The sequence below is a fragment of the Ornithorhynchus anatinus genome, chromosome 8 (genome assembly GCF_004115215.2).
Source record: "Ornithorhynchus anatinus isolate Pmale09 chromosome 8, mOrnAna1.pri.v4, whole genome shotgun sequence".
In the NCBI taxonomy this organism is placed as follows: Eukaryota; Metazoa; Chordata; class Mammalia; order Monotremata; family Ornithorhynchidae; genus Ornithorhynchus; species Ornithorhynchus anatinus.
Window position 1 is genome coordinate 54,577,250 of NC_041735.1, and position 13,929 is coordinate 54,591,178.

The following is a 13,929-nucleotide window of genomic DNA, read 5'->3' on the forward strand; positions in this document are numbered from 1 at the left end:
CCACTTGTCTGCTGTGTGACCTCGGGCAAGTCACTTCACTTCTCTGGGCCTCAGTTCCCTCATCTGTAAAATGAGGATTAAGACTCTGAGACCTACATGGGACAGGTACTGTGTCCAACCTGATTGACTTGTATCTACCCCAGTGCTTAGTATAGACTCTGGCTCATAGTCAGCACATAACAAATACCATTAAAAAACAGCATTAAAAACACGTATAAAGTACCTTCAGCTCCCAGAAAGCATTTGGAGAGCATCTTCTTGAGCTTCCCCTCCGGGAAATTCTACCGACTTGTATGAATAGAGATTCATTAATTCAGGTTTCTTGGCTGTCTTGCCCCCAGAATATCACCTCACGCCCGGGGCTGAAGTTGAAAGGAAAGAGGTGTGAGGGAGGCCGCCGGCAGGCGTGCCTGGCCCCAGCCCCGGGACCCGGTCGGAGAGCCCAGGGTCGCCCGGATTCTGAACAGCTAAGCCCAGAGGGCTAGGGATCAGCCCTAGCGGGTCCTGGCAACCAGTCCATCAAATAAGAAGCAGCTTGGCCTAGAAGCGGCTGGACTGAGAGTCGGGAGAATTGGGTTGTGATCCCTGCTCTTCCACTTGCCTGCTGGGAGACCTCAGACAAGTCACTTAACCTCTCTGTGCCTAGGTTTCCTCGTCTGTAAAATGGGGATAAGATACCTATTCTTCCTCCGCCTTAGACTCTGAACCCCCTGTGGGACAGAGGCAGTGTCTAAACTGCTTATCTTGTATCTGTATCAGTGCTGAGCGCGGTGCTCGGCGCACGGCATCCACGCCTTAGCATCCTCCGATGGCTGCCCATTTCTCTCTGCGTCAAGCGAAAACTCCTGACCAACTCTGTCAATTCTCTCCCTCCCACTTATCCGTTCTCTTCTCCCACTCCACCCAGCTCTGACTCTCCTTTCCTCTCAGGCTGATCTACTCACTTTGATGCTATTGATGCCCGGCTACTTGTTTTGTTTTGTTGTCTGTCTCCCCCTTCTAGACTATGAGCCCATTGCTGGCTAAGGGATTGTCTCTATCTTTTGCCGAATTGTACTTTCCAAACGCTTAGAAGAGTGCTGTGCACACAGTAAGCACTCAGTAGATATGATTGAATGAATGAATGCCCACTGGGCCTCCTTCTTTCTTCTCTGACTGCCAACCCCTTCTTCACACCCTTCCCCTCTACCTGAAACCTCCTCCTTTTTCATAGCCAGCAGAGCACTGCTGTTCCAATCTTCTCTAGCAGGCCTTCCCCAAATCATATCTAATCACCCCATCTTATTTTCCCCTTGCCCAACTCACAAATTAGAACCTGTGCTCCACCTGAGAGCAGGGATCATGTCTACTAACTCTGTTCACTCATTCAGTCGTATTTATTGAGGGCTTACTGTGTGCAGAACACTGTACTAAGCGCTTGGAAAGTACAATTCAGCAGCAATAATAATAATGTTGGTATTTGTTAAGCGCTTACTATGTGCAGAGCACTGTTCTAAGCGCTGAGGGAGATACAGGGTAATCAGGTTGTCCCAGGTGAGGCTCACAGTTAATCCCCATTTTACAGATGAGGTCACTGAGGCACAGAGAAGTGAAGTGACTTGCCCACAGTCACACAGCTGACAAGTGTGACTGTGGGCAAGTCACTTAACTTCTCTGTGCCTCAGTTACCTCATCTGTAAAATGGGGATTAAGACTGTGAGCCCCACGTGGGACAACCTGATTCCCCTATGTCTACCCCAGCGCTTAGAACAGTGCTCGGCACATAGTAAGCGCTTAACAAATACCAACATTATTAAGTGGCAGAGCCGGAATTCAAACCCATGACCTCCGACGCACAAGCCCGGGCTCTTTCCACTGAGCCACGCTGCTTCTCTAACAGAGACAATCTCTGCCCAACAATGGGTACCCAGTCTACTGATTCTATTGTACTCCCCCAAATGTTTAGGACAGTGCTCTGCACACAGTAGATGTGTAATAAACACTGTTGATTGCTTGATTGACTGCTGTCACTTGGAGACCTCGCTCTAGGTTCTGGCCCTGTCGCAGGAGATATAATTATCTCCATTTCCACAACCTAGGCCGAGGAAATAACTACAGAAATGCCTGTGGGAGTGTTTCTAAGACCTAGTTTCTTAGTTTCCAGCTCCTTAAAATGCTGCAGTGGGGTTGAATAAGTGAAACATCAAATCACTGAGGTGTGGGCTAGGTCGTTCCAGCCTCCATTATGCCATTCTGTTTGCAAAACAATTTGCAAAATATATCGTGGTTCCGAGTGGCTCTGCAGCGCTCTCCCGCTGTTCTCCCTCGACCTGACCCCCGAGCCGAAGCCGGGGTCAGTCGGCGCCCTCTTAAGCCTGCGTCACGGTTTGTTTGGGAATTGGGGGGCAACGAGAGAAGGGGGGGATGGGAAGGCTGAGTTTTCTAGAAAACTTATTCCGCGAGACGGATTGAATTATTTATTTTAGACACAGAGAATTGAACTTCCCTTTTGGGAGGAATATGATTATTTAATGATAGCTTCCCTATCAGGAGGAATATACTTATGTGTTAGTCAAGTGTGGCAAAACCCCCAGGTCCCACCCAGGTGGAATTCATTTATGGTTTGTTGGCACGTGGTGAGGGGGCTAGCTCTTACCCACGAGTACTTTCCACTAGGGAGGAATCCACTTATGCGTTACACACCCACGGTGAAGCCCCTCGCTCCCACCCACCAGCACTTCCCACTTGGGAGGAATCCACTTAGGCATTACACACCCATGGCGAAGCGCCTAGCTTCCAGCCCCACGAGCGTTCAGCGGGATGGGACACTCACCCATCCCACGGCTCCTCACTTGGTGCAGGCCGAGCGGGCTTCTCACGCTCTGGGCAGGGGCGACCTGCGGCCGGCTGCCGCGAGTGTCCGTCCGCTGCACGGAAAGTCAGAGGCTGCAGGTATTTATCGCCTGTGCTCCTACGCCATTCCAGCCTCAGTTTACCCAATATCCACCCCTCCCCCTCCTCCACACCTGATTTGATTGGCATGGGGGCGAGGGACACCGTCTGTATCCCCGGCTTGAGCTGTCGATCTAGTAGAGAAGCAGCGTGGCTTAGTGGAAAGAGCCTGGGCCTGGAAGTCAGAGGACGTGGGTTCTAATCCCGGCTCCTCCGCTTGTCAGCTGTGTGACTTGGAGCCAGTCACTTAACTTCTCTGTGCCTCAGTTACCTCATTGGTAAAATGAGGATTGACTGTGAGCCCCATATATGACAACCTGGTAACCTGCGTGTATCCCAGCACTTAGAACAGTGCTTGGCCCATAGTAAGCGCTTAACAAATAGCATTATCATTATTATTTACCAATCTGATCTAATTTCGGTTGTGGGGGCGGTATCCCACCCGCACTCCCGAGTTCCGCCGCCGGCTCGGGGGTCACGAGATAGCATTTGATCTTGACACGGTGGGGACCCCGGGGTCACCTTAGGACAGCCTGTTAGTGCAAAAAATTGTAGCCCCAAACCATATCATCACAGACGTGAGTGTAGTTGAAAAGACAGGTGTGTCTTCCAGAAGTTTTCATGTTTATTCGGGCTTTATTATTATGCGGGAAACTAGATTGCTCTTCATTGAGACGTAACTGAAAAACTTGTCAGGATATTTTGAAGGGTCTCTGAGCTAACGTGATCTTGATCTCACGTCTCCAGACGAACGTGTACGTCTTCCTTGTGACAGAAGCCACGGACGCGGAGGAGTGTAGTAAAAAAGCTAAATGTTTAGCTCAGAAAGCAAACAAGCCATGGCGATTGCTAGACAGGCCCATTTCCCAGAGGGCATCTCTATACTGCAGAAAGCATTTCTTTAGTGGAAAGAGCTAAGAGGAGAACCTTGTAATTTGCTGAGTCCTGTCTGTTCCCTGTTTGATTGCCAGCCCTCTTAGTCTTTTTATTGCCCAAATAAGCAAGTTGTTCCTGCCTGCTTCTGCTATCTTGCTACCTTCATCTCAAATGCATGAGGACTGTCTCGGGGATGTCTTGCACACCATTAACGTTCCAACAGTCAGACGGGGAACAAATTAACGACCCGTGGAGCGGCTGACGAGCACGGATCGAGCCGCAAAGAACGCTCGATACCGTATTTTCGGTAGGTGACGGGCACCTTGTATTTTGGTCTAAATGGGTGAGACTCCTCAGGGCCTCCTTTTTTCATCTAAATTCTCTTTCAGTCTCTTCGTTCGGTCGTATTCGTTGAGCGCTTACTGGGTGCGGGGCACTGTACTAAGCGCTTGGGAGAGTTCGATACGACGACGAACAGACACGTTCTCTGCCCACAACTTCTTCTTTGGTCATTTCTCTGTCCCTCTTTTCCCTAGCCTCATTTATTTCTCCCCTCTTCTCTGTGTGTCTTCTCGGTTGAGTGTATATGACTGGGTTACCCATTTTTTTCCTTCCTCACTGTGTTTTTTCTCTCTGTGATGGGTGTTGGCTAATAGCATCAATCCTCCTTATTGGACAGTCACCCAGACGGCAGTAAGAGGATCCAAATTTCAGTGGAATTACAGCTTTCCTTTCCCCCGCAAGAATAGCAAGTAGATACACACGTAAAACAATCCCTCCCATACCCCCCGCGCCAATTCCTTGTCAAACCATACGTGCAGTACAAAAGCTAAATGCTGAGCTCAGAAAGCAAACGTTTGGTTTGGTTTCAAGCGGCAGTCACCATGCATCGATGGGGGGCCCGGTTTCGGTAGGAGGTGATGATGGTGACGATGGTATTTGTTAAACGCTTACTGTGTGTCAAGCACCGTTTTAAGTGCTGGGGTAGATACAAGGTAATCGGGTTGTCCCACGTGGGGCTCACAGTCTTAATCCCCATTTTACAGATGAAGTCACTGAGGCACAGAGAAGTGAATTGTCCAAAGTCACACAGCTGACAAGTGGCGGAGCTGGGATTAGAACCCACGACCTCTTTCTCCCAAACCCGGGCTCTTGCCACTAAGCCACCCTTCTTCTGGGGTTCACTGTCAGTGGAGGAACCCCAGCATCATTGGGTCAGGTGGCATCTATAATAATAATAACGTTGGTATTTGTTAAGCACTTACTATGCGCTGAGCACTGTTCTAAGCTCTGGGGTAGATTCAGGGTAATCAGGTCGTCCCACGTGAGGCTCCCGGGCTTAATCCCCATTTTACAGATGAGGGAACTGAGGCACCGAGAAGTTGAGTGACTTGCCCGAAGTCACACAGCTGTCAGATGGCGGAGCCGGGATTAGAACCCACGACCTCTGACTCCTAAGCCCGGGCTCTTTCCACTGAGCCACGCCGCTTCTCTCTCTTTGGGGACCCCATGCATCAACCACAGCCGCAGGAATCCGACCACAGCTGCAGCTGAGCAGCAAGGAGCTTCAGGGTAAAGGCATCAGAGATGCAGGTCACTGTCAGTGACTGGCCAGAGCCCAGTGGGACCTGCAGTCTTCAAGGACCCAGAAATACTTGGCCCTAGAAGCCCCTGCTTTTTTCCCCTTCCCCCTCCCTCCTGGGTCAGACCCCTTGCCACCCTCAGGGAGAGAGTGGCCCAGTTAAATCGCCGGTTCAGGGGTAGCACAATGAATCACCCAGGTTGCTTTCTTCTCCTTCCCGTAACTCCACCAAATTCCCCAGATCTGTTGAGGTTCGACTTGTTTCCCAGCACTGGGCGCGTTGAGAGCTTGGGTTTCCATTTTCAGGGGGAAATCCTACAGATAGTACAAGACGCCAAGATTCGTCGTGTAGACAAAGGTGGCTGAACTCGGAGACCAGAACGATGCTTGACGCTTCCCACCACGATGCTTCCCAGTCAAGTATAATAGGAACCTTATTAATACTGTAAAATGTAGTTTATCCTAGGGCAGACCCGTAGACTATACCTCAGAAAGGGGGTGAAGCCAACCACTGCTGTATATAATATTCTGGATCGGTGGGAGGGGCGGGTAAGAGAGGCGATTGAGAGAAGCAGCGTGGCGTAAGGGATAGAGCACGGGCCTGGGAGTAGGAAGGTCATGGGTTCTAATTCCCCACCCAAACCGCTCGTCTGCCGTGTGACCTTGGGGAAGTCATTTCGCTTCTCTGTGCCTCAGTGACCCCATCTGTAAAATGGGGATTGAGACTGTGAGCCCCACACGGGACAGGGATTGCGTCCAACCCAATTTGCTTGTATCCACCCCGGTGCTTAGTACAGCGCCTGGCACAGCGTAAGTGCTTAAAAAATACCGTTATTCTTATTCTTATTATTACTATTATGTCATGTCAACCTGGGGATGACTGATAGGGACCAGCCCCAGATAAGTCAGGCACTGAGTTTGACCTGATTATCTTGTATCTAATAATAATAATAATGGTGGTATTTGTTAAGCACTTACTATATGCAAAGCACTGTTCTAAGCGCTGGGGGGATACAAGGAGATCAGATTGTCCCATGGGGGAGGGGGGGGCTCACAGTTTTAATCCCCATTTTACAGATGAGGTAACTGAGGCACAGAGAAGTTGTGACTTGCCTGAAGTCACACAGCTGGCAAGCGGCAGAGCCATGACCTCTGACTCCCAAGCCCGGGCTCTTTCCACTGAGCCACGCTGCTTCTCTGTATCTATCCCATTGCTCCGTCCAGTGCTTGGCACATAGTAAGCACTTAACTAATCCCACTGTCATTATTATTGACAAATACTAATTATTATTATTATAGTGACAATCCAGCTCTGTCATATTTTGAAAATATATCTATATATAAAACATATATAACATAAATTATTCAAAAGTAATTCTTAATATATATATGGCATATACTTTTTTCATACTTTTCATTGTTCATCTCTTTACAAAGTTGATGGAAGCTCATCTTTTAAATATCCCAGCAACTTTTTAAAAAACAAGTTTTTTCCAAAGCTCACAAAATGTCTGACACTTTTGAAATTGGGGGTGATGCATTATTTGCAAAAAAAGGAATTTACTTTTCAAGAAGGGTTATTCTAGCCAGGTAACAAAACACATGGTGAAATTTCAAAAAGGCTTGAGGTTCCAGCTTTTAGCAACGTTGACAGTTGCAAAGATGAAATTTGGAAGATACTTTGGTTACTGTTGTTGTTGTTATCATTATTATTAGCCATCGAGTTGTTTCTGACTTTGGTTACTCTGGTGGAAATATGCTGATTTTAGAGAGAGAGTGGGTTTCAAAGTGATGGGGTACCTTGTCGGGGCAATAAAACTGATAAACGAGTTAAAGTCTTTCTTTTCTTCTGCACCTCAACCAGTTTAAGCCAGGCCCACCACTAAGTGTTTATGTTAGAGCAGGGAAGAGCCTGCTGCAGTTTCAACAAATTTTCTCCCCGCTTTTAAGCAGAGATAGAGGATTCGGTTTTGTGGCTCATTGAGTCTTGCAGCTTTAGCAATTTGTGTGTCAGGTTTTTCCTAACCCAACTGGTAGGAAAACCCAGGCCAACATGGAGTTTCTCTGCCCTCTATGAAGAGCTAGCCTCTCTCATTTTTCCTCGACAACAGTAATGGTGGTAATGATAAAAATGGTAATAATAATGATAATAGTGATAATTGTGATATTTATTCGGAGTTTACTAGATGCCAAGTACCGTTCTAAATTCTGGGGTAGGTACAAGATAAGAAGATCAGGCACAGTCCCTTTCCTACATCAGGGCTCACAATCTAGGGGAGAGGGAGAAGGTGTATTTAATCTCTATTTCACAGGTGAGGAAACTGAAGCACAGAAAAGTTAAGTGACTTGAGAGAGGTCACACAACGGGGAAGTGGTGGAGCCGCATTAGAACCCAAGTCTGCATTAGAACCCAAGTCCCCTGATTCCCAGGCTCGGGCTCTTTCCGCTAGGCTATGCGAGGTCGGCAGATCTGAGGAGTGAGGGTTGTTGGATTCTGTAATCTGTCGAGCAGCACGTTTTGTGTAAAAACGATGGGGTGAAGCGTTTCGAAGCTATGTGCCAAGAGCAGATGATCCATTTGAGGATGGGTCGCCGTAGTACACCCCAGATATCTGGGAGCTGAGGGGTTTACTGCCTTTAATGGTATTTTTAAAGGGACGTTTTGCTTTTCTAATTAACCATCTCCAATCATTAAACAACGTGTTAGTTTCACTTGATTTGAAGCCCAAACGGGAAGATATGAATGACCCAGGCCAGGTCTGATCTGCACAGGACCTAGTGAATTGGTGCTAATTAGGTGGCGAAGTGGGCTTCATCTTCTGTAATCTCCAGACTGTCCGGCAGCCCGACTATCCGGAAAGTTGCCAACACTGTGCCTCTCTCTGGGCTCAGAGATGAGGCCTGGCTCGGGCCAAAGAGGGCTGGAGAGAGCTAGTGTCCGCTGCCTGTCTGGGAGGCTGCACTATCTCCCTCGAACAATCAATCATTGGGATTTGAGTGCTTCATTCATTCATTCAATAGTATTTATTGAGCACTTACTATGTGCAGAGCACTGTACTAAGCGCTTGGAATGTACAAGTCGGCAACAGATAGAGACAGTCCCTGCCCTTTGACGGGCTTACAGTCTAATCATGTGTAAACAGTACTGTATTGAGCACTTGGGTGAGTGCAATAGACCCGGAGGCCACGCTCCCTGCCCGCAAGGAGTTTACAATCTAATAAAATTATGGTATTTGTTAAGCACTTACTACGTGCCAGGCACTGTGCTAAGCACTGGGTTGGATACAGGCAACTCCGATTGGACACAGTCTCTGTCCCACATGGGTCCTCCCAGTCTCAATCCCCATTTTACAGATGAGGTAACTGAGGCTCAGAGAAGTGACGTGACTTGCCCAGGGTCTCTCAGCAAATGGCGGAGCCGGGATTAGAACCCAAAGACCTTCCAACTCCCAGGCCCGTGCTCTATCCGCTACTCCGTGCTGCTTCTCTAGTGGCGTACAATCTCTCTCCGTGTGTCCGCTCTGCACCGAACACGCCCGATCCACGTTGCTCTCGTCCCTGTAACTGAAAGGCGGGTGACAATCCACCCTCGCTCGCAGTGTTGCTCAGAACATTCCAGCCGCGCACGGTAGGCAGAGTGTCCATGGACCCAACAAATACCGCAGCAGAGCAAGAGTAATAGAAGTAGTGGCGTTTATTGAGAGCCTTGGTGTAATGCCGCGGTACGAGGCGCTTGGGAAGTCATCCTTGCCCACAAGGAACTTACACTGGAACTGAGAAGCAGCGTGGCTCAGTGGAAAGAGCGCGGGCTTTGGAGTCAGAGGTCATGAGTTCGAATCCTGGCTCTGCCACTTGTCAGCTGTGTGACTGTGGGCAAGTCACTTAACTTCTCTGTGCCTCGGTGACCTCATCTGTAAAATGGGGATTAAGACTGTGAGCCCCACGTGGGACCACCTGATTCCCCTGTGTCTACCCCAGTGCTTAGAACACTGCTCGGCACATAGTAAGCGCTTAACAAAAACCAACATTATTATTAACCGAGGGACTAACCTAAAAAAATAGAGTTAGAGTGATCGGAGCTGGAGAACTGGGACTTGTTCTCATCTGAGGTCCCAGCTGTTCTCGCTTTTGAAAAACGATAGAGATTCAGCTAATCACCTCGTGGAGATGGTTGCGGGATTGCTGAACGAGACCTTTCAGGAAAGGAACTGTGGGCCGCTGCCCATAGTCGCCCAGAGGGCAAGGGCTGTCTTGAGAAGGAGCATGACCTAGTAAGAAGCAGCATGGCCCAGTGGATAGAGCACGGGCCTGAGAAACAGAAGGACCTGGGCTCTGATCGCGGCCCCACCACTTGTCCGCTGTGTGACGTTGAGCAAGCCACTTCACTTCCCTGGGCCGAAGTTCCCTCATCTGTCAAACGGAGATTTAGACTGTGAGCCCCATGTGGGACATGGACTCTGTCCAACCCGATTAGCTTGCATCCACCCCAGTGCTTAGTACAGTGCCTGGAACCATCAACACTTAACAAATACCATAAAAAAGGAAAAGGGCTGGTCCTGTTAACTTGGTTCAGTCCCTGACCGAGCCACAGTTGCCCATTTTCTCGTCTTGTGCTGTCGAGTCGTCTCCGACCCATAGCAACTCTATGGACACATCTCTCCCAGAACGCCCCACCTCCACCTGCAGTCGTTCTGGTAGCGTAGCCGTAGTTTTCTTGGTAAAAATACAGAAGCGGTTTACCACTGCCTCCTTCGGCGCAGGCAGCTCGAGGCCCCGCCCTCGACTCTCTCCCGTGCCGCTGCTGCCCGGCACGGGTGAGTTTTTGACTTGTAGCAGATGGCCTTCCACTCGCTAGCCCCTGCCCAAGCTAGGAATGGAATGGGTAGGCCTCTGCTGGAGTCTCTCTCCCGTAGCCGTACGGTAATAATAATAACAATAATGATGGTATTTGTTAAGCGCTTACTATGTGCCGAGCACTGTTCTAAGCGCTGGGGTAGACATAGGGGAATCAGGTTGTCCCACGTGGGGCTCACAGTCTTAATCCCCATTTTACAGATGAGGGAACTGAGGCACCGAGAAGTTAAGTGACTTGCCCAAAGTCACACAGCTGGCAAGTGGCAGAGCCGGGGTTCGAACCCATGACCTCTGACTCCAAAGCCCGTGCTCTTTCCAGTGAGCCATGCTGCTTCTCACTAAGCGCTCAATAAATATGATTGAATGAATACGTGCTTTTGTAACTTGAAACCCTTGGTAAAAAATTTTAATAGGATGCACTGGTGCCAGAAAGCCAGAATAGACTTGATAAACATGCTTCTTGCTGCTGTTTTTTAGTTGATTGAGGTTGAGAGAGGTTGTATTATTTATTCAATATTAATTTTACCATTTTCACTATACTGAGGCACTATACTAAGTTGTGTGGCAAGACATTAGAATCCCAAAGATTTCTTGTATTGAATCTGGAGCTTGCTTTGTCTGTAATTTTAGCCCGAGCTCAGGGGTGTATAGCAATGTTATGTTGGAAATTATCCAAGGTGGAAATGGGATTAAATGGGATTAGGGATTGTATCTCTCTGTTGCCGAATTGTACTTTCCAAGCGCTTAGTACAGTGCTCTGCACAAAGTAAGCGCTCAATAAATACGATTGAATGAATGGACAAGACTGGTAGAGTACCGGAAACTCTCCAGTTGCGATCCTGAGAGGGGACGGTTGCCCGTGCCCCGTTAAAAATGTCATTCGACGATGCAGGTGGAAATCTTGGCGAACCGGGCCCTCCGGGTGCGGGTGGGCTGCTCGGGCAGCCCACACGGACGGGCAGGTCACCCGGTGGCGCCGTGCGGCCCGCAGGGAGTCCATCTCAGTCCCGTCGGGGGCGCCGACCTCCGACAATCCCTGGGAAGGCTCGGGCTGCCGGTCACCACCTCGGGAAGGTTTCCGGAAGCAAGAGAATCCCGCATCCAAGTACGTCGAGACCCCCCCGGTGAAAGTAATTGTTTTTCTCTCTCTCTCCCCCCCAGAATGTGAACGGTATAAAGTACCACGCCAAAAACGGCCACAGAACACAGATCCGTGTCCGCAAGCCATTCAAATGCCGTTGTGGGAAGAGTTACAAGACAGCTCAGGGCCTGAGGCACCATACAATCAATTTCCACCCCCCCGTGTCGGCTGAGATTATCAGGAAGATGCAGCAATGAAGTGCTGGTCCGAACTGTGCCAAGGAATCCTCACCAGCAGTTGCTGATTTTGGAAACAGCCACCTTTTTTCAGGGGGAGCTTTCACCAACCTCCCGGAGAAGAACGAAATGCATGCTTTCAAGTTTCTGTCATTTTGGAATGATGTATCTTTGTAGAGTTAATGATTTTGTACATTTGCACATGTAATCATCATACCCATTTTCATTACTTCGATATAAGGTGCTAAACAGAAGCTCTAGATCCTTCGGGACACGTCCCCTACGGCAAAGCGAGGGCTAAGGATGTGTTGCACACGGTTTAGGTGTCTTACAGTGTTATTGGGGAGGGGACGGGAAGGGCGGGGGGAGGGGGAAGGCGGGCGCTCAGATCAGTTGAGATGGCAGTAATGTGACGGAAGTTTTTCAGCCCGGCGATTCACGCGTGCGATCCAGACCGAAAAGAATCCTACCGCTATCCACCCGGTTAACATGCCTTACACGACGGAGTCCGTGTCCGTGGGGAGCCAGGCGATAAGGATGGTAAATATGAATTAGAAAGAATGTGTAACATAATATGCTAAAAATATTTTCATACTTAACATGCGTAAAGAGATGTGCTTTCCGTGTTCTATATTATCTTGCAGATCCTTTTCTTCCCTTTGAAATGCTGAGAATCTTGCCATTTGAACTAGCCAACAATCACTTCAGCGTTAGAGTTCTTACTGTTTTTCCTTTGTACAAGCTGTGTGAAGTTTGCGCCCCTCAGACGTTCGAGGACCAAGATCCCAGTTCAGTGAAATATTTTTCCCTGCAATTGACTCTTAGGAAACACTTTGAAATACTTAAGTGCAAATTTTTTTTCTCAAACATAACTCTATCTTCATCTTCAGATGAAGTTTTAAAGCACTTTGTAGTTCTCTATTGCCAACAGATTTAATGTTTTATGTGTTGCCAATTCTTGCAGCCCTGGCACTAACATGTGCCTGTGGTTGCAAATAAAAATTAACATTTGAAGCATGTTTCAAGAAGGAACATTTGCGTTGAGAATTTCTATTGACCCTCCTTCAAGGGTGTTTTGTTTTTGTGATTTGGTGGGGGGGGTGGGGGAGGCCTACTCCTTTGCCTCATACCGTCGGTGTCCGCGTTCCAGTTGGAGTTGTCTGTATAGCTTTATTGAATCCCTTTGCCGAAAGATGACATTGAGCCTTACTGACAGTTAAGTGTTCCTTGCAGCAGCAGGGCGGTCAGTGAGTGAGAGCTAGTTGCATCGGGACCATTCCTGAACGTCTTCTTGCTGACAATACCATCCTGCCTTGAGCATCCTTGTATCCCAAGTGCTATTCTTTACAGCTCAGAGCTTTACAGTTGTCTGATGTTAGAGGAGAATTTTGACGTCACCTTCCCCCGCTCCAAAGCAACACAGATTTCTCGTGACACAACCGTCTCTCTCCCCTCCAGTGTCCCGTTTCCCCGTGCCCCCCAACCCCCCGACCCAGGCCATCTGAGACCCTTGAGGGGAAAGTTCTGTCCACAGCTGGGGAGCAGGCGGGTCTCCTCGGTTTTAGGACTCTGCGGGACTTTGAAAGGATGACAATTATCTGGGAACCAGATGTGAGAGCTTCTACTTTCACAACACGAATCCCTCATACCGAGAGTTTTGTTTTTTTTAAACGCCGATTAAAAATGGCCTCTCGACGACACACACAGCCTCCAATCCCCCAGAGGTGATGGGAGTGCGTTGTGTACAGTGCTGTAGCTTAGGTTTAAAGGACGATCCGGACACGAGAAGCAAAGAGTAAGTGCATAGAGCGGTTACTGGACTATTTTCTATTTACCGATAATTTCGGCAACAAATTAGGCCCATCAAAGTATCATTTGGCTCTGTTCCTTCTAGCACAAAAAAACCCCAGGCTGGATCAGTCAGTTCAGCAGTCATAAAACAAAGTCATTGTTGCATGTAACTTCCTTTCAACTATAAAACAAATTCCAGTTGCTATTTACCTTTTCGTTGTGACAGTATTACTAAACAGGTAAGGATGGGACTATTTTGATATACTGTGTATAGTGAATGTATTGTACTGTGTCTGTGAAAACTGTGCTTTAAATTATATTTTCATATGTTTTGTTGGGGACAAAATACATTAAGTTTGAAATTAACAGAGGTTTGTTTTAGAACTGAAGGCAACTTAATGAATCAAACTTCCTGTCGAGAAAGCTCCTTACAAATGTAAATCGAATCACGTTTAAAATAAACTGCCTCTGACCCAAAACAACTGACTCGGTATTCTTAACTAGGTTTTTGGTTCGTATGTTACTTTCCAGCAAAGATCAAGAGCATTTTATGTCAAATGTATAAACCCGGGTAGCAG

The 13,929-nt window shown here is 48.2% G+C and overlaps 1 protein-coding gene across 2 annotated transcripts in view; it reads left to right on the forward strand.

The window, feature by feature from the left end:
* JAZF1 (JAZF zinc finger 1) overlaps window positions 1-13,830 on the forward strand; it is a 326,592-nt gene extending 312,762 nt beyond the window's left edge. For both annotated transcript variants that reach the window (XM_029071263.2, XM_029071264.2), the window contains exon 5: window positions 11,405-13,830. In XM_029071263.2, coding sequence (XP_028927096.1) covers window positions 11,405-11,581 — 177 coding nt within the window. In that variant the 3' untranslated portion in view covers window positions 11,582-13,830. The remainder of the gene's footprint in view (window positions 1-11,404) is intronic.
* Window positions 13,831-13,929: the final 99 nt, after the last annotated feature.